Source organism: Schistocerca cancellata, chromosome 9, assembly GCF_023864275.1.
Source record: "Schistocerca cancellata isolate TAMUIC-IGC-003103 chromosome 9, iqSchCanc2.1, whole genome shotgun sequence".
Taxonomy (NCBI): domain Eukaryota; kingdom Metazoa; phylum Arthropoda; class Insecta; order Orthoptera; family Acrididae; genus Schistocerca; species Schistocerca cancellata.
In genome coordinates, this window is record NC_064634.1 from 12717932 (window position 1) to 12739956 (window position 22025).

Sequence of the window (22025 nt, forward strand, 5' to 3'; positions counted from 1 at the left end):
ATATCTAGTTAATTGCAGCTGCGAAATACTTGGTGCAAATCTACATGCATGCCACAACTGTTTTACTGTGCAACAATGGAAAACTGCAACTACAAAGGAGATTCTCTCTACAATTACGCAATAGCAGTAAACAAAATCTACACTAATTACACAACTACAAGAAAAAAAATCAGAAGATTCCAGTGAGGTATCCTAGGCTAAGGGTCGACATATGAAACGTCCCCTTTGAACAATTTATACAAGACTGTGGTTAAACTGACATACAATATTTTTAGCGCAACGCAATCTGACTATCAAAGATCCCTGCAAAAGAATGGCCCTGAGTAACGTTCAACTATACCTTTCACAAATAACTTACCTCACAAAAATCTTCATTACTCGAACTACTGCAATACAGCGAGCGCCACTACTGCCAGCTAAATAAAAGATTCAAACTACGGAAGTCACTAACTACTGATAGGGATAGTTAGCAAATGAAAGATTTTAATAGAGAACCAACACTGTATTTACCTTAATAATCATAATATATATATAGCAGTTCAATTTCAAAACTTCCGCCATCTCTCTCCCCACATCCACCACTGCTGGCGGCTCACCTCCAACTGCCCAACGCTACGCGCTGTTAACATCCAGCTGCCCCTCTACAATGGCAGACAACAATGCAAACTAGCCACAGACTGCACACAGCACAGAAAGTGATTTTCATACAGAGCGCTACGTAACGTTGCCAATAAGAAACATAAACAGCCTAGCTTACAATCTTTACCTTGTAGTGAAATGTTCAAAGCATTCAGGTGGCTAGTTAAATCTGCTAAGAACACGAGATCACATTTCCATGAAGGCTCTTTCAGTTCAGGAACACACATGTTATTTATTTCCATGAACATATTTATCTCATCTAATAGGCAAAAATTCGATTTAATAATTCTCCACGACTAAGCCAGCGGACCTCGCTGTAATAAGGCAGGCTACCGTACTGCCTTTCTACATCCTCAAGAAAGCTTTTAAATTGTCTGTGTTGTAGCCCATGCTTCCTTACATAATTGGTTGTACGAACAACAACACTCATCACATTTTTTAGAGTGATACTCTTTGCACATAAGTTTTCCTGGTGGATCACACAGTGAACGCCCCTTATTTCATTCGGCACGGTCAGTTTTTGCATTTTCTCCATCAACAGCGAACCGAAACCTAATTTTTTCCCTGTCATCGCTGGTGCACCGTCTGTAGACACTGAAACTAAAGAATTCCACGGCAGTCCTATATTTCCAACACTTTCTTCAACACTACTTAAAATATCACCTCCGGTTGTAGTGTTCTTCATGGCTACTACATCGAGGAGCTCCTTCCTCACCTGAAGATCTCTATTAACACCTCTAATAAATATGGAAAGCTGCGCTGTTCCAGTGATATCAACACTTTCGTCCAGAGCTGGAGAATACGCCATAAAATCTTTATAGATATTTGCAAGCTGGCTCTGGACGTCGTCTGCCATGTCCTGTATGTGACGCATAATGGTCATGTCAGACAATGGCACAATCCGAAACTGTTCAACTTGAGATGGACACAAATGTTCCGCTGCAACTACCAAACATCTTTTATTAAATCGCCATCAGTAAAGGGGCGCAGGGGTTTTGCTAAAAACAAAGCAATTTTGTAGCTCACTCTGAGAGCTGCATCAGTTGATTTTTCTTCGTCATCCAGATCGTCATCGGATAGCTTCCTTTTAAGTTTAATAACTTCCTGTGCACGATCTGGTCCATCACATTTTCCACTTCCGTAGTCTTTCGCGTGGTACGACATATAATGTCGCTGCAAATTAAATTTCCTAAAAGAATTCAGCGTTTTGTGACATACTAAACATTTTGCAACACCATCTTTTTCTGTAAACAGATACAATTCCTCCCAATGGGGGTTGAACTGCGAAAGCATGGTTCGGGTTACACAACGGCGACTTGACATGATTCTTAACCAGCGAAGTGACTGTTAGAGCTGCTCGTAGTACTTTAAACGTTACACAGTCGGCGCGAATTCAATAGGCACGCTGCGGTCCTATTCATACGTGCGCGCGCATTTCCCCTCCCCCACCTCCCTCCCTACTCCACGACCTTGCACCTGCTCGCGGGCACGTGCCTGAGCAGACGCGAGTACTCGCGCTCAAAACCGGCCAGTTGTTAAGCCCTGCCCTAAAACATACGTTTTTCATATTAGGTGCATTGTGCTGCCACCTGCGGCCAGGTACTCCATATCAGCGACCTCAGTAGTCATTAGACATCGTGAGAGAGCAGAATGGGGCGCTCCGCGGAACTCACCGACTTCGAACGTGGTCAGGTGATTGGGTGTCACTTGTGTCGCACGTCTGTACGCCAGATTTCCACACTCCTAAATATCGCTAAGTCCACTGTTTCCGATGAGATAGTGAAGTGGAAACTTGAGGGGCCACGTACAGCACAAAAGCGTACAGGCCGACCTCGTCTGTTGACTGACAGAGACCGCCGACCGTTGAAGAGTGTCGTAATGTGTAACAGGCAGACGTCTATCCATACCATCACACAGGAATTCCAAACTGCACCAGGATCCACTGCAAGTACTATGACAGGTAGGAGGGAGGTGAGAAAACTTGGATTTCATGGCCGAGCGGCTCGTCATAAGCCACACATCACGCCGGCAAATGCCAAACGACGCCTCGCTTGGTGTAAGGAGCCTAAACAGTGGACGACTAAATAGTGGAAAAACATTGTGTGGAGTGACGAATGACGGTACCCAACGAGGCGATCTGATAGCAGGTTGTGGGTATGGCGAATGCCCGGTGAACGTCATGTGCCAGCGTGTGTAGTGCCAACAGTAACATTCGGAGGCGGTGGTGTTATGATGTGGTCGTGTTTTTCATGGAGGGGGCTTGCACCCCTTGTTGTGTTGCGTGGCACTATCAAAGCGCAGGCCTACACTGATGTTTTAAGCACCTTCTTGACCCCCCCCCCCTCTCCCACTGTTGAAAAGCAATTCGGGTATGGCGATTGCATCTTTCAACACGATCGAGCACCTGTTCATAATGGATTGCCTGTGGTGGAGTGGTTACACGACAATAGCATCCTTGTGATGAACTGGTCTTCACAGAGTCCTGACCTGAATCCTGTAGAACACCTTTGGGATGTTTTAGAACGCCGACTTCGTGCCTGGCCTCACCGATCGATATCGATACCTCTCCTCAGTGCAGCACTCGGTAAAGAATGGGCTGCCATTCCCCACGAAACCTTCCAGCACCTGACTGAACGTACGCCTGCGAAAGTGGAAGCTAGTCAACACCATATTGAATGTCAGCATTACTAATAGCGGGAGCCACGAACGTGTAAGTCATTTTCAGTCAGGTGTCCCGATGCTTTCGATTTTGCGACAGTTCTTTATTCACTTACATAGAATGCAGTGCTGCAAACGTACGTTTTCAGTAATTTCTTCCCCAAATTATGGCCTATCTTTGGTAATGGTAGACTTTGAAACGTCACCTTAGAAAAATTTAATGAATTACTGTGCTGGTAAATCCCTTACGTTATTTGATTTTCAAACAGCTGAGCAAAACTGAACATACTCATTCATTTCGCTCTTTACCTATTCTGATCAACACTAAACTGACACACAATATTTTTTTAGCGCAACGCAATCTGACTTTCAAAAATCCCTACAAAAGAATGGCCCTGACTAACATTAACCTATACCTTTCACAAATCACTTACCTCACAAAAATCTTCGTTACTCGAACTACTGCAATACGGCGAGCGCCACTACTGCCAGCTAAATAAAAGATTCAAACTACTGAAGGCACTAACTAGTGATTGGCATAGTTAGCAAATGAAAGATTTTGATAGAGAACAAACAATGTATTTACCTTAATAGTGTTCAAAAGTCATAATATATATACCAGTTCATGACATCCAGTCTTACAAATTTCCGCCATTTCTCTCCCCACATCCACCACTGCTGGCGGCTCACCTCTAACTGCGCAACGCTACGCGCTATTAACATCCAGCTGCCCTACACTACAATGGCCAACAACAATGCAAAGCAGCCACAAACTGCACACAGCACAGCCAGTGATTTTCATACAGAGCGCTACGTGGCGTTACCAATATAAAAACCTAAACAGCCTACTTACAACTTCTTTTGGCTAACATATCTACATCTACATCTACATCCATACTCCGCAAACTAGCTGACGGTGTGTGGCGGAGGGTACCTTGAGTACCTCTATCGGTTCTCCCTTCTATTCCAGTCTCGTATTGTTCGTGGAAAGAAGGATTGTTGGTATGCCTCTGTGTGGGCTCTAATCTCTCTGATTTTATTCTCATGGTCTCTTCGCGAGATATACGTAGGAGGGAGCAATATACTGCTCTACTCTTCGGTGCAGGTATGTTCTCGAAACTTTGACAAAAGCCCGTACCGAGCTACTGAGCGTCTCTCCTGCAGAGTCTTCCACTGGAGTTTATCTATCATGTCCGTAACGCTTTCGCGATTACTAAATGATCCTGTAACGAAGTGCGCTGCTCTCCGTTGGATCTTCTCTATATCTTCTATCAACCCTGTCTGGTACGGATCCCACACTGTTGAGCAGTATTCAAGCAGTGGGCGAACAAGCGTACTGTAACCTACTTCCTTTGTTTTCGGATTGCATTTCCTTAGGATTCTTCCAATGAATCTCAGTCTGGCATCTGCTTTACCGACGATCAACATTATATGATCATTCTATTTTAAATCACTCCTAATGCGTGCTCCCAGATAATTTGTGGTATTAACTGCTTCCAGTTGCTGACCTGCTATTTTGTAACTAAATGATAAAGGATCTATCTTTCTGTGTATTCGCAGCACATTACACATATGCAGAGTGGAACTAGATCTCTGTCTCCCAGCTCAGCACACACAGCGCCCAACTAGACCTGCGTGTTTCTGTTCGACTCACAAGTGTGCAGCTAGAAATGTTCATTCTTCCCACAATACACAATGTCGGCCACTGCGTGCAGCGCGGGTGTTGGTGGGACCGGCGTTCCAGGGACCTGTCGTGGAACCAGCTGCTGTCGCTGCCGGAGAAGCTGGTGCGCTTCTGCAGCCAGCTGACGCTGCTGCACCTCAGCGGCAACCGGCTGGTCACGCTGCCGGAGGCGCTGCTGCACGGGCTGGCGCGCCTCGAGGAGCTGGACCTGTCCGCCAACAGCCTCGAGCAGCTGCCGCCGCTGCTCCTGCAAGGTACCGAGCCCTTCTCACTGCTCACAATCTTTCCCCGTGCTAGTACGATCTTACAAGACGGTTTCGTATCATCGCTGTTGTTGTTGTTGTGGTCTTCACTCCTGAGACTGGTTTGATGCAGCTCTCCATGCTACTCTATCCTGTGCAAGCTTCTTCATCTCCCAGTACCTACTGCAACCTACATCCTTCTGAATCTGTTTAGTGTATTGATCTCTTGGTCTCCCTCTACGATTTTTACCCTCCACGCTGCCCTCCAATGCTAAATTTGTGATCCCTCGATGCCTCAGAACATGTCCTACCAACTGATCCCTTCTTCTAGTCAAGTTGTGCCACAAACTTTTCTTCTCCCCAATCCTATTCAATACCTCCTCATTAGTTACGTGATCTACCCACCTTATCTTCAGCATTCTTCTGTAGCACCACATTTCGAAAGCTTCTATTCTCTTCTTGTCCATACTAGTTATCGTCCATGTTTCACTTCCATACATGGCTACACTCCATACAAATACTTTCAGAAACGACTTCCTGACACTTAAATCTACACTCGATGTTAACAAATTTCTCTTCTTCAGAAACGATTTCCTTGCCATTGTCAGTCTATATTTTATATCCTCTCTACTCCGACCATCATCAGTTATTTTACTCCCCAAATAGCAAAACTCCTTTACTACTTTAAGTGTCTTATTTCCTAATCTAATTCCCTCAGCATCACCAGACTTAATTCGACTACATTCCATTATCCTCGTTTTACTTTTGTTGATGTTCATCTTATATCCTCCTTTCAAGACACTGTCCATTCCATTCAACTGTTCTTCCAAGTCCTTTGCTGTCTGTGACAGAATTACAATGTCATCGGCGAACCTCAAAGTTTTTACTTCTTCTCCATGAATTTTAATACCTACTCCGAATTTTTCTTTTGTTTCCTTTACTGCTTGCTCAATATACAGATTGAATAACATCGGGGATAGGCTACAACCCTGTCATCATCGCAGCGAAATTAAACTCACGGATATTCTTGACTATGAGTAGAAAATAAGTGCGGAAATCTGCGACCAGTCACTTTGTTCGCCCACTTCCACAAACACTTTTCACACTTTGTCAGACTCTTCATCAGACGGAGCACGCAGATTCTTCACCTTTAGTTTCGTAGTGTGTTTCTGTGTACTAGCACATGGCTCTGTGGACGGCAGCTTCCAATGCAAGCGCCTGTTGGTCACACATTAACCACTTTTAACTTCAAATGGAAATACAGGCAGTCACCACAAATCCGCCAGTCTCCAGCTGTGACAATGTCAGTGACAATGACAGACAACAGTAGCAGTCATCTAAGAACGTACTCCGCAAGCCAACTTGTGCTGGGTGGCGGACGGTACATCTACATCTACGTACACTATACGGCGCGAGGCAGAGATTACCCTGTACAACTACTAGTCATTCCCTCTCGTGTTCCACTGGCAAACAGAGCGGGGGCAAACCGACCGTCTGTACGCCGCCGTATGAGCCCTAATTTTTCGAATCTCGTCTTCGTGGTCCTTACGCGCAGTGTATGTCGGTGCCAGCAGCATCGTTCGGCAGCCAGCTTCACGTGCCGATTCTCTAAATTTTCTCAGTTGTGTCCCTCGCCTTCCCTACAGGGATTCCCATTTGAGTTCCCGAAACACCTCCTCAGCGCTTACACGTTGTCCGAAGCTACCGGTAACAAATATCGCAGACCGCCAACGAATTGCTTCGATGTCCTCCCTCAATCCGACCTGGTACGGATCCCAAACACTGGAGCAGTACTCACGAATAGTTGGCCCCGGCATCCTATATGCGATCTCCTTCACAGGTGAACCACTTTTTCCTATCATTCTCCCAATAAACCGAAGTCGACCATTCGGCTTCTCTACCACAGTGCTCACATGCCCGTTCCACGTCATATCACTTTGCAACTTTACGCCCAGATACTTAAACGACTTGACTGTGCCGAGCAGGACACTACTAATACTGTATCTGAATATTACAGGTTTGTTCTTCCTACTTATTCACACTATCTTACATTTTCCCACATTTAGGGCTACCTGCCATTCATCACACAAACTGGAAATTTGTCTACGTCGCCTTGTATCTTCCTACAGTTACTCAATTTCGACACCTTACCGTACGCCACGGCATCATCCGAAAATAACCGCAGATTACTGCCCGCCCTGTCCGCCTAATCATTTATGTACACACAGAGCAACAGCGGCCCTGTCACACTCCCCTGGGGCCCTCCTTATGATAATCTTCTGTCGAAGACAACATATTGGGTTTTGAAACTTCCTGGCAGATTAAAACTGTGTGCCGGACCGAGAATCGAACTCGGGACCTTTGCCTCCTCGCGGGCAAGTGCTCTACCAAATGAGCTACCCAAGCACGATTCACACCCCGTCCTCACAGCTGTACTTCTGCCAGTACCTCGTCTCCTACTTTCCAAACTTTACAGAAGCTCTCCTGCGAACCTTGCAGAACTACCACTCCTGAAAGAAAGGATATTGCGGAGACACGGCTAAGCCACAGCCTGGGGGATGATTCCAGAATGAGATTTTCACATTCCCCAGGCTGTGGCTGCGCCATGTTTCCGCAGTATCCTTTCTTTCAGGAGTGGTAGTTCTGCACAGTTCGCAGGAGAGCTTCTGTAAAGGTTGTAAGGTAGGAGACGAGGTACTGGCAGAAGTAAAGCTGTGAGGACGGGGCTGAGTCGTGCTTGCGTAGCTCAGTTGGTAGAGCACTTGCCCGCGAAAGGCAAAGGTGCCGAGTTCGAGTCTAGTTCCGGCATACAGTTTTAATCTACCAGGAAGTTTCATATCAGCGCACACTCCGCTGCAGAGTGAAAATCTCATTCTGGAAATAATGGGTTTTGTTACTCAGTTGGTTGTACATCACATACTGTGTGCTGGTGGGTTTATGTTGACCATCAGGATCTATATTTGTAATGAAACGGGAGCAGCCTTTGGCCAACAGGCAATTACAGTGGAAGCTGCCAGGTGGATACTACAAGGGCTTACTGAACTGTAGTGCATCCGAACATTTTATGTCAAATCCCTTAAAGCATTTAAGTAAAACAAACGTTATTAACAGTCTACGTCTTTATTCCTCATGTACACTGTACGTGTTTGCAGACCTCTTCCGCTAAAGGGCTCTGAATTGTAGAGTGTAACATGGAGGTGTGTAACATACACTCCTGGAAATTGAAATAAGAACACCGTGAATTCATTGTCCCAGGAAGGGGAAACTTTATTGACACATTCCTGGGGTCAGATACATCACATGATCACACTGACAGAACCACAGGCACATAGACACAGGCAACAGAGCATGCACAATGTCGGCACTAGTACAGTGTATATCCACCTTTCGCAGCAATGCAGGCTGCTACTCTCCCATGGAGACGATCGTAGAGATGCTGGATGTAGTCCTGTGGAACGGCTTGCCATGCCATTTCCACCTGGCGCCTCAGTTGGACCAGCGTTCGTGCTGGACGTGCAGACCGCGTGAGACGACGCTTCATCCAGTCCCAAACATGCTCAATGGGGGACAGATCCGGAGATCTTGCTGGCCAGGGTAGTTGACTTACACCTTCTAGAGCACGTTGGGTGGCACGGGATACATGCGGACGTGCATTGTCCTGTTGGAACAGCAAGTTCCCTTGCCGGTCTAGGAATGGTGGAACGATGGGTTCGATGACGGTTTGGATGTACCGTGCACTATTCAGTGTCCCCTCGACGATCACCAGTGGTGTACGGCCAGTGTAGGAGATCGCTCCCCACACCATGATGCCGGGTGTTGGCCCTGTGTGCCTCGGTCGTATGCAGTCCTGATTGTGGCGCTCACCTGCACGGCGCCAAACACGCATACGACCATCATTGGCACCGAGGCAGAAGCGACTCTCATCGCTGAAGACGACACGTCTCCATTCGTCCCTCCATTCACGCCTGTCGCGACACCACTGGAGGCGGGCTGCACGATGTTGGGGCGTGAGCGGAAGACGGCCTAACGGTGTGCGGGACCGTAGCCCAGCTTCATGGTGACGGTTGCGAATGGTCCTCGCCGATACTCCAGGAGCAACAGTGTCCCTAATTTGCTGGGAAGTGGCGGTGCGGTCCCCTACGGCACTGCGTAGGATCCTACGGTCTTGGCGTGCATCCGTGCGTCGCTGCGGTCCGGTCCCAGGTCGACGGGCACGTGCACCTTCCGCCGACCACTGGCGACAACATCGATGTACTGTGGAGACCTCACGCCCCACGTGTTGAGCAATTCGGCGGTACGTCCACCCGGCCTCCCGCATGCCCACTATACGCCCTCGCTCAAAGTCCGTCAACTGCACATACGGTTCACGTCCACGCTGTCGCGGCACGCTACCAGTGTTAAAGACTGCGATGGAGCTCCGTATGCCACGGCAAACTGGCTGACACTGACGGCGGCGGTGCACAAATACTGCGCAGCTAGCGCCATTCGACGGCCAACACCGCGGTTCCTGGTGTGTCCGCTGTGCCGTGCGTGTGATCATTGCTTGTACAGCCCTCTCGCAGTGTCCGGAGCAAGTATGGTGGGTCTGACACACCGGTGTCAATGTGTTCTTTTTTCCATTTCCAGGAGTGTAGGTATGTCGGTGCGTGAGAAACAGCGTTCTGTCAGCAGTTTTCGATTTCAAACAGTTCGTCCACACATGGAGCACCCTGTCCTTCAGCATGAACATGTCAGACCACACATTACCGCTGCGACCTCTGCAACTATCCGACACCATAGGTTCAGTCATCGGTCATCCTCCATACAGTCCCAACTTGGGTAATTTCCAAGTCGCGGGGTCCAAACAATAAATAACGAACGTGCGATCGTAAATCGATTATGCCACTCCGGTGGCGGGTGTTGTGAGTATTTTTCCAGTGGTCACTGCAGCAACGACAAAACAAGAGCATTACAAAAATACTTGTAATTGCAAAACAGACAACTTACCTCAATCGTCGTCGGTGTTGTCGCCATGTGAAAGTCCATTATGGTGGTCTGGATGGATAATTTGGAAGAGCCGAACCATGTATTCTTCCTGATACTCGTCAGTTTTCCGCACTGTCCGCATTGAAACCGTAACGGTAGTTCAGCATCGGAACTGTTCTTACCGAGTTTTACACACTTCGCACCACCACAGTCTACACAATCCCTTCTTTCCTCGTCCCGTTGTACTCCATATTTGCGACAAAAAGTCGAACAATTTTCTACGCTGGATAAACATGTGAGAGAATCCGCCGAAGAAACGTCAAAAACACCAGATATCCCACTCACTAATGACATAAATCGTCTGGGTTTCCCTAGAAACTCACAAACAATTCGCTGAGGTATGTAATGTAGATCAACTAAGGGAACGACGGAAAACAGATAAAAATTAAGATCATAAATAAGTGATCACAACACCCGCCACCGGCCGGCCGCGGTGGTCTAGCGGTTCTGGCGCTGCAGTCCGGAACCGCGGGACTGCTACGGTCGCAGGTTCGAATCCTGCCTCGGGCATGGGTTTGTGTGATGTCCTTCGGTTAGTTAGGTTTAAGTAGTTCTAAGTTCTAGGGGACTTATGACCTAAGATGTTGAGTCCCATAGTGCTCAGAGCCATTTGAACCATTTGAACACCCGCCACCGGAGTCGCATGATCGATTTACGATCGTACGTTCGATATGTATCGTTTGGACCCCGCGACTTCGATAGGCAATCATACTTGGAAATTATCGTAACTTGACCCTACCCGCTTTTCGTCCTTTTCCAAAATTTAAAGAACATCTTCCAGGACTTCACTTTGATAGCGAAGTTGTGGCACCGTCAATGAACTCAAACATTCTACAGTGACGGTATCAACAAACTGGTCTCTCGTTGGGAGAAATGAGTTCGTCGGCAGGGTGACTGTGATGGGAAATAAATATGTAGATGTGAAGAGTAAGCAAGTAGAATTTTATTAACGTTTATTTTATTTGAAACGCTTTAAACGCTTACAAATAAAAAATTCGGAGGCATTACGTTTCAGCTCACCCTCGTAGCTACATGACCACCCATGCAATTACAAACCAATACCCAGCACCGCGCTACGATAAAAACGTAACTACTGTGTGACCCATTTAAAGGCGAGCCTCAAAAGGCTCAAAAACTAGTCTATGGAAATAAAAAAAGTATTTCAGAAAATACTGCTCGCTGTCTTGTGCAAGCGAACAATTCAAGGCGCTGCCATTCAGTTCTGTCGCCTTTTGCTGAGGTATATACAGAGTGGTCCATTGATCGTGACCGGGCCAAATATCTCACGAAATAAGCGTCAAACGAAAAAACTGCAAAGGACGAAACTCATCTATCTTGAAGGGGAAAACTAGATGGCGCTAGGGTTGGCCCGCTAGATGGCACTGCCATAGGTCAAACGGATATCAACTGCGTTTTTTTTTAAAAATAGCAACCCCCATTTTTATTACATATTCGTATAGTACGTAAAGAAATATGAATGTTTTAGTTGGACCACTTTTTAGTTTTGTGACATGGCGCTGTAATAGTCACAAACGTATAAGTACGTGGTATCACGTAACATTCCGCCAGTGCGGACGGTATTTGCTTCGTGATACATTATACGTGTTAAAATGGACGTTTACCAATTGCTGAAAAGGTCGATATCGTGTTGATGTTTGGCTATTGTGATCAAAATGCCCAACGGGCGTGTGCTATGTATGCTGCTCGGTATCCTGGACGACATCATCCAAGTGTCCGGACCGTTCGCCGGACAGTTACGTTATTTAAGGAAACAGGAAGTGTTCAACCACATGTGAAACGTCAACCACGACCTGCAATAAATGATGATGCCCAAGTAGGTGTTTTAGCTACTGTCGCGGCTAATCCGCACATCAGTAGCGGACAAATTGCGCCAGAATCGGGAATCTCAAAACGTCGGTGTTGAGAATGCTACATCAATATCGATTGCACCCGTACCATATTTCTATGCACCAGGAATTGCATGGCGACGACTTTGAACGTCGTGTACAGTTCTGCCACTGGGCACAAGAGAAATTACGGGACGATGACAGATTTTTTGCACGCGTTCTATTTAGTGACGAAGCGTCATTCACCAACTGCGGTAACGCCAAACGCCATAATATGGACTATTGGGCAACGGAAAATCCACGATGGCTTCGAGAAGTGGAACATCAGAGACTTTGGCGGGTTAATGTATGGTACTGCATTATGGGAGGAAGGATAACTGGCCCCCATTTTATCGATGGCAGTCTAAGTGGTGCAATGTATGCCGATTTCCTACGTAATGTTCTACCGATGTTACTACAAGATGTTTCACTGCATGACAGAATGGCGATGTACTTCCAACATGATGGATGTCCGGCACATAGCTCGCGTGCGGTTGAAGCGATATTGAATAGCATATTTCATGACAGGTGGATTGGTCGTCGAAGCACCATACCATGGCCCGCACGTTCACCGTATCTGACGTCCCCGGATTTCTTTGTGTGGGGAAAGTTGAAGGATATTTGCTATCGTGATCCACCGACAATGCCTGACAACATGTGTCAGCGCATTGTCAGTGCATGTGCGAACATTACGGAAGGCGAACTACTCGCTGATGAGAGGAATGTCATTACACGTATTGCCAAATTCATTGAGGTTGACGGACATCATTTTGAGCGTTTATTGCATTAATGTGGTATTTACAGGTAATCACGCTGTAACAGCATCCGTTGTCAGAAATGATAAGTTCACAAAGGTATATGTATCACATTGGAACAACGGAAAATGAAATGTTAGAAAGTACCTACGTTCTGTATTTTAATTTTAAAAAAACCTACCTGTTACCAACTGTTCGTCTAAAATTGTGAGCCACATGTTTGTGACTATTACAGCGCCATCTATCACAAAGCGAAAAAAAGTGGTCCAACTAAAACATTCATATTTCTTTACGTACTACACGAATATGTAATAAAAATGGGGGTTCCTATTTAAATAAAAAACGCAGTTGATATCCGTTTGACCTATGGCAGCGCCATCTAGCGGGCCAACCCTAGCGCCATCTGGTTTCCACCTTCAAGCTACACGAGTTTCGTTCTTTGTAGCTTTTCCGTTTGATGCTTATTTCGTGAGATATTTGGCCCGGTCACGATCGATGGACTACCCTGTATCGGCTGACTTTCTTACTATCTGTGTTTTAAGGAATACTGAATGGATGTGTATAAAGATGCAGTAACCTACATCATTACATTTAATTTTTTTGTAAGATTCACAGTCGCTTGCTGCACTCGAACATACGTTGTTATTTCCTTTTTAGACACTTGCAAAGCTAGGTAGTGAATTGAGTGCATCAAAATATTTGTAACTGAATAAAAACAGTTCATTCTCACCACCACGCTATACACTAATCAGTCAGAACACTATGACCAACTACCTAATAGCTAACTTTGGCACGGATAACAGCGGCGACGCATCGTGGCGTGGAAGCAGTGGGGCCTCGGTAAGTCGCTGGAGTGAGTTGGCACCACATCTGCACACACAGGTCACCTGATTCTGACCTCTGACACCACGTTCAAACACATCTCAGATGTGTTCGATCGGTTTCACATCTGGCGAATTGGGGTGGGGCTGGAGTTGGGGGTGTGACAGCATATCACTTAGAAATCGCACTGTGTTCCTCGGACCACTCCATCACACCCCTGCTCTTACGACATGGAGCATTATCTTGTTGAAAAATGACATTGCAGTCGGGAAACATGATCGTCGTGAACAGGTGTACGCGGTCAGAAGGATACTCCTTGGCCGTCATGGTGCCTCGGACGAGCTCCACTGGACTCGTGGACGCCCACGTGAATGTTCCACAGAGCATAACGGAGCCGCCGTCAGCTTGTCTCCGTCCCGCAGGATTGGTGTCGAGGACCTTTCCCCTTAAGACCACGGGTTTGCGCCCTCCCAGCGGCGTGATGAAGGATGTGTCGAGATTCATCAGATGATGCAACGCTCCGCCACTGCGCCAACGTCCAGTATGTCCATTACAGTCGTAGTTGGCGATGTGGTGGTGGTAACATGGGAAGATGGATGTGTCGTCGGCAGCGGGGTCCCATCGTAATGAGTGTTCTGTGCAATGTGTGCTCAGACACACTTGCGCTCTGCCCAGCACTAAAGTCTGATGTTCGTTCTGGCACAGTTCGCTGCCTGTACTGATTTACAACTCTGTCCAGCCTACGAGATCTGACTTCTATAATGAAGGGTGGCCACCCAACTGCACGACGTCTGGACGTGGTTTCACCAAGTGGTGAAGACGCTCACCACAGCACTCCTCGAACACTTGACAGCTCCTGCAGTTCCAGAAAAGCTCGTGCTAAACCCCCGGGCCATCAGAATCTGTCCTCGGTCCAACTCAGATAGATCGCGCGCCTTCCCCGTTTTACACACGGATGCTGCACGCACCGTTCGTGTGTCTGAGTAGCAGTCACTCCTCGCCAGGTGACGGTGCTGTCGCCTTGGCGGGTTTATATCGATAGTAGGTCGGTGCTCATAATGTTCTGGCTCATCAGTGTACGTTTTGTTCAGTCGGAGTTTAAAGGGATTAGTAGTAAAAGTCATCGCTGACCCCTTTCGTATGTAAGGAACTGGAACGAGAGGGATACTCTCCAAAAATCAACAAACAGTGCACAAATATGAAACTTTCCGACAGCTATAAACTTGCAGATAGCGCAGACTTCCGTTCTTGGTCAACTTCCTATTTTCAGTATGAACGATTTTCCATAAAACACGAGGTAATAAGAAAAGGTTCGAAAACACAGTAATTGAAATGATTACATCTTTCCTACATCTTCTCTGCACCATCAACGTCAAAGTAGTCTCCTTCGGAACGAGTAGACCAATCCGAACGTTTCTGCCGCTTCTGAAATGCATCCTGGAAGTGTCTCTTTGATATATTGTTCAGTACCGTTTGCGATTCCGCTTCAGCATCTTTCACTGTATCAAATCTCCGCTCTTTCAGGTTGATTTTCAAATTGAGGGAGAATTCGCACGAGCTACGTCTGGAGACTTCAGAGTATGAGTACCAACTATCATAATGCCTGAAAAATGAAGACCGTATTAGGTCGTGCATTGTATTGATGGGGTACCAAGACTTTCGTATGCCACTTCCTCGGGCAACTTCTCTTGTCCTCCCTCAACTGTCTTAGTACGTCTCGATGCAAGTCTTTATTGACCGTCTGACCATGGGGCACCCAGAAGGGGAGGAGGAAACGAGGTGAAACTTCATGGATTGCAAGGGAATGTGATGTTACCTACGTGATTGCAACATCGAGTTAAATTTACTAATAAATGGATGCACGCACTGATTCGCTCGGGAAGGGTGTCATAGAGACGTTGCATCTTATCGTGAGTCATGCAAGACAACAACTGTTGTAAAGGGTCCTGGGTACTGACTCCAGGACGTAGTTGTCATCTGATCTCCTTCCACACGTGCCCTACCGGGGATCTTCCTGGACACAGCAGAACCTCAACATCAGACAGACAGTTAATGCAGATACGTCACATGTTCTGAGACATCAAGGGATCACAAATTTAGCATTGGAGGGCAGCGTGGAGGGTAAAAATCGTAGAGGGAGACCAAGAGATGAATACACTAAGCAAGTACAGAAGGATGTGGGTTGCAGTAGGTACTGGGAGATGAAGAAGCTTGCGCAGGATAGGGTAGCATGGAGAGCTGCATCAAACCAGTCTCAGGACTGAAGACCACAACAACAACAACCAAATAGGAGTGACAGGAGGTACTGAAAGTAATACTATCCGAAGACCACAATAAAAACAACAACAACTGTTGAATTTATGAAGGGAAAGACAGTGCAGGAACATCCGAAATAGATTGCACACCTCACATTTTAAGTGGACTTGATTGCACACGGCCCACAGTGAGACATTGCAAGACCAGAAAAACTTCTTTCTGATTTTATGCTTCAAAATGGCTCTGAGCACTATGAGAGTTAACTTATGAGATCATCAGTCACCTAGAACTTAACGAACCTAAGGACATCACACACATCCATGCCCGAGGCAGGATTCGAACCTGCGACTGTAGCGGTCGTGCGGTTCCAGACTGTAGCGCCTAGAACCGCTGGCCACTCCGGCCGGCTAATTTGATGGAGATTCATTTAAAAACAATATCGCGTTGTAGAAGGGACACATTCTGATAAACACGGTCCAGTTGTTTAAGTTGAATTAAAGAAAACATGAGGTTTCAAGGACTCATCGTAGCCTTGGTAGAATTACGAGTATAGTTTTCTAAATGTTTTGAGGACGCTGACAATCTTACTACTGTTTTAGACCTGTTTAAGAGACCGTTTGCCGTTTCAGTTGAAAGCGCCCCTGTGTATGTACCAATATAACTAATTTGACCTGCAAGGTAATTCCCGTTGAAGACAAAAGCTTTTACGTTAAAACTATCCAGGACGTCTATGTTGCTTTCTCCAGCTAGAGTTTCCACGTCTCCATCAAGACGTTGCAAAGGTGCTTCAATATTTTTATCAACATATGTGTGTGAAACATGTTTTTTTTTTCAATTACGAAACTAAATAATCCGTGGTTATGTGGCAACCTGAGTGCGAAAATCTGTGACGTTGACTGCGCCTGTCCGAATATGCCGAGAGTCTCTAACAGATAAAAATTCCATAATGTCTCTGCGCAGCAAAAATAATTAAATAATACTCAACATTTGTTTCGTTTATGATCTTTGTTGTTACATTTACATGCGGCTCGTTCGTAATTTCCCCCACTGAGTCGAAGGACAGCGCTGACACACTCCATCAAATGGTGAAGAAACATTCAAACAAGATGGCCGCTGCCTAGTTTTTGTACTTCTGTGCCCATAACAGCGGTAAATAATTATACATTACTTCTACTCAACTTTCAGCATTAGAGTAAGGAAAAACCTAGTAAGTTACGACTTCCTCTTCAAAAAGTTGGACTACAGCTCACGAAACCACACACTGATGCAAGGGCAAGGCGTGGTTTAGACAATGGAGGGTATTCTCGAACGAACTATCATGCAGAACGCTGGAGCAAAGGAAGCTCATGGAGGCAAAGGTAAATGTCATTTGTGCACTAGCGAAAGTTCGTCAGAGGCAGAGAAGTTAAGTCCCATAGTGCTCAGAGCCCATTTTGAACCATAAAATTAGAAAGAATTTTTTCTGTTCTTGCAATGTCTCACTGTGGGCCGTGTGCAATCAAGTCCACTTAAAATGTGAGGTGTGCAATCTATTTCGGATATTCCTGCACTGTCTTTCCCTTCATAAATTCAACAGTTGTTGTTGTTGTTATTGTGGTCTTCAGTCCTGAGACTGGTTTGATGCAGCTCTCCATGCTACCCTATCCTGTGCAAGCTTCTTCATCTCCCAGTACTTACTGCAACCCACATCCTTCTGAATCTGCTTAGTGTATTCATCTCTTGGTCTCCCTCTACGATTTTTACGCTCCACGCTGCCCTCCAATACTAAATTGGTGATCCCTTGATGCCTCAACACATGTCCTACAAACCGATCCCTTCTTCTGGTCAAGTTGTGCCACATACTCCTCTTCTCCCCAATTCTATTCAAGACTTCATCATTAGTTATGTGATCTACCCATCTAATCTTCAGCATTCTCCTGTAGCACCACATTTCGAAAGCTTCTATTCTCTTCTTGTCCAAACTATTTATCGTCCACGTTTCACTTCCATACATGGCTACACTCCATACAAATACTTTCAGAAGCGACTTCCTGACACTTAAATCTATACTCGATGTTAACAAATTTCTCTTCTTCAGAAACGCTTTCCTTGCCATTGCCAGTCTACATTTTATATTTTCTCTACTTCGACCATCATCAGTTATTTTGCTCCCCAAATAGCAAAAAAACTCCTTTACTACTTTAAGTATCTCATTTCCTAATCTAATTTCCTCAGCATCACCCGACTTAATTCGACTACATTCCATTATCCTTGTTTTGCTTTCGTTGATGTTCATCTTATATCCTCCTTTCAAGACACTGTCCATTCCGTTCAATTGCTCTTCCAAGTCCTTTGCTGTCTCTGATAGAACTACAATGTCATCGGCGAACCTCAAAGTTTTTATTTCTTCTCCATGGATTTCAATACCTACTCCGAATTTTTCTTTTGTTTCCTTTATTTCTTGCTCAATATACACATTGAATAACATCGTGGAGAGGCTACAACCGTGTCTCACTCCCTTCCCAACCACTGCTTCCCTTTCATGTCCCTCGACTCTTATAACTGCCATCTGCTTTCTGTACAAATTGTAAATAGCCTTTCGCTCCCTGTATTTTACCCATGCCACCTTTAGAGTTTGAAAGAGAGTATTCCAGTCAACATTGTCAAAAGCTTTCTCTAAGTCTACAAATGCTAGAAACGGAGGTTTGCCTTTCCTTAATCTTTCTTCTAAGATAAGTCGTAATGTCAGTACTGCCTCACGAGTTCCAAAATTTCTACGGAATCCAAACTGATCTTCCCCGAGGTCGGCTTCTACTAGTTTTTCCATTCGTATGTAAAGAATACGCGTTAGTATTTTGCAGCTGTGACTTACTAAACTGATAGGTCGATAATTTTCACATCTGTCAACACCTGCTTTCTTTGGGATTGGAATTACTATATTCTTCTTGAAGTCTGAGGATATTTCGTCTGTCTCATACGTCTTGCTCACCAAATGGTAGAGTTTTGTCATGTCTGGCTCTCCCAAGGCCATCAGTAGTTCTAATGGAATGTTGTCTACTCCAGGGGCCTTGTTTCGACTCAGGTCTTTCAGTGCTCTGTCAAACTCTTCACGCAGTATCATATCTCCCATTTCATCTTCATCTACATCGTCTTCCATTTCCATAATATTGTCTTCAAGTACATTGCCCTTGTATAGAGCCTCTATATACTCCTTCCACCTTTCTCCTTTCCCTTCTTTGCTTAGAACTGGGTTTCTATCTGAGCTCTTGATATTCATGCAAGTGGTTCTCTTTTCTCCAAAGGTCTCTTTAATTTTCCTGTAGGCAGTATCTATCTTACACCTAGTGAGATAAGCCTCTACATCCTTACATTTATCCTCTAGCCATCCCTGCTTAGCCATTTTGCACTTCCTGTCGATCTGATTTTTGAGACGTTTGTATTCCTTTTTGCCTGCTTCATTTACTGCATTTTTATATTTTCTCCTTTCGTCAATTAAGTTCAATATTTATTATTTACCCAAGGAGTTCTACTAGCCCTCGTCTTTTTACCTACTTGATCCTCTGCTGCCTTCACTACTTCATCCCTCAGAGCTACCCATTCTTCTTCTACTGTACTTCTTTCCCCCATTCCTGTCAATTGTTCCCTTATGCTGTCCCTGAAACTTTGTACAACCTCTGGTTCTTTCAGTTTATCCAGGTCCCATCTCCTTAAATTCCCACCTTTTTGCAGTTTCTTCAGTTTTAATCTACAGTTCATAACCAATAGATTGTGGTCAGAGTCCACATCTGCCCCTGGAAATGTCTTACAATTTAAAATCTGGTTCCTAAATCTCTGTCTTACCATTATATAATCTGATACCTTCTAGTATCTCCAGGATTCTTCCATGTATACAACCTTCTTTCATGATTCTTAAACCAAGTGTTAGCTATGATTAAGTTATGCTCTGCGCAAAATTCTACCAGGCGCCTTCCTCTTTCATTTCTTAGCCCCAATCCATATTCACCTACTATGTTTCCTTCTCTCCCTTTTCCTACTGTCGAATTCCAGTCATCAATGATTATTAAATTTTGTCTCCCTTCACTACCTGAATAATTTCTTTTATCTCATCACACATTTCTTCAATTTCTTCATCATCTGCAGAGCTAGTTGGCATATAAACTTGTACTACTGTAGTAGGTGTGGGCTGCGTGTCTATCTTGGCCACAATAATGCGTTCACTATGCTGTTTGTAGTAGCTTACCCGCACTCCTATTTTTTATTCATTATTAAACCTACTCCTGCATTACCACTATTTGATTTTGTGTTTATAACCCTGTATTCACCTGACCAAAAGTCTTGTCCCTGCTGCCACCGAACTTCACTAATTCCCACTATATCTTACTTTAACCTATCCTTTTCCCTTTTTAAATTTTCTAATCTACCTGCCCGATTAAGGGATCTGACATTCCACGCTCCGATCCGTAGTACGCCTGTTTTCTTTCTCCTGATAACGACATCCTCTTGAGTAGTCCCCGCCCGGAGATACGAATGGGGGACTGTTTTACCTCTGGAATATTTTACCCAAGAGGACGCCATCATCATTTACCCATACAGTAAAGCTGCATGCCCTCGGGAAAAATTACGGCCATAGTTTCCCCTTGCTTTCAGCCGTTCGCAGTACCAGCACGGCAAGGCCGTTTTGGTTAATGTTGCAAGGGCAGGTCAGTCAATCATCCAGACTGTTGCCCCTGCAACTACTGAAAAGGCTGCTGCCGCTCTTCAGGAACCACACGTTTGTCTGGCCTCTCAACAGATACCCATCCGTTCATTTACGCCAATAAAATTGAAAATGAGACCGTCAGCAGAGATGAAATTGATCAGATGAACGCCTAATAGACAGTAGATGATACCTGACGACAAAAATTAGAATGTAAATCGCACATAGAACCATTAAACTAAACGTAAAGAGTTATACCGCAGCAAGAAGAGGTGTCATCCATTACATTTTCGACACTTACATTTTTAAGAGTCTCCGTGGAGAGTGAGACTGACACCGTTTCTCTGATCAAATGGATGTTTAGTGTGGGAAGGGAAACTGACACACAGGTAGGTAGGAAACACGCCGGAAATACCTTGGAGGGTAGTCACACTGGAAAGTGTCTTCTGGACAAACTGAACGTTGGACTGTTCGGATGCATAGCGGAAGATCTCCCGTCTGGAATTCGTAAATAAATCCAGTGATACGACAAATGCAACCGTGAAGCAAGAAGGGCCTAAAAAAATAGAGTACGACCTGTCGCTTCACCACTGACGTTGAAAGGGCACTGCAAAAAGAATGCTGCTGGGGAATTCAACAGCAGTGAGATTTAAATCGAAACATCGTGCCTGGCATGCACCCTGAGTAAACCAATGTACTTTGCAGTAGTTTATGTAGTCTCCATGCTCTTACTTCAGTTCAGCTGACAGTGGAACAATGCGCGCGACTTCAAAACCTTTACTATTCGTACCACCAATTTCTTCACGTGCTCCTTGCTTGCTTCTTGATGTACAAAACAATGAACCCCGTATGTCAATCTTCGTAATTTTTTGCTCTTTCAGTGCCACCTAAATCTTTAAAATTCTTTCTGCGTAGTATTATAATGTCGCTTCATAGCAAATTTGCAGTATCCGTCGATTAAGCGACTGCATAATAAATACTGAGGATTCTCATCTCTCTCTTTTGTCATTCCGATTCATTTTTAAATGGATGTGACGATCGAGCTGTAGACTGCCTCTTTTTGTGCAAATAGCCAGTGGACCTGTGAATGTCCTTCACACGACGAACAAATAAAGTGGTTCTAATGGCTCTGAGCGCTATGGGACTTAACATCTGAGGTCATCAGTTCCCTAACTTCTGAATTTTGTTCGTAAAGTTTTCATTCAATTTGATGGTAATAGCTGGAGTCCACCCAAGATCATCCTGCAGACATTTATTTAAGGATCTAGGGATATTCACAGTAGCTACTCAGTATATATACTCTCTTATGAAATTTGTTATTAACAAACAAACCCAATTCAAAAGTAATAGCAGTGTGCATAACTACAATACTAGGAGAAAGGA

The 22025-nt window shown here is 45.1% G+C and overlaps 1 protein-coding gene across 1 annotated transcript in view; it reads left to right on the plus strand.

The window, feature by feature from the left end:
* The window catches only part of LOC126101591 (carboxypeptidase N subunit 2), a 213005-nt gene that overhangs the window by 90601 nt on the left and 100379 nt on the right, over positions 1-22025 (plus strand). Inside the window, exon 6 of the mRNA XM_049912270.1 lies at positions 5042-5235. Within this exon, the coding sequence (XP_049768227.1) occupies positions 5042-5235 (194 nt within the window). The remainder of the gene's footprint in view (positions 1-5041; positions 5236-22025) is intronic.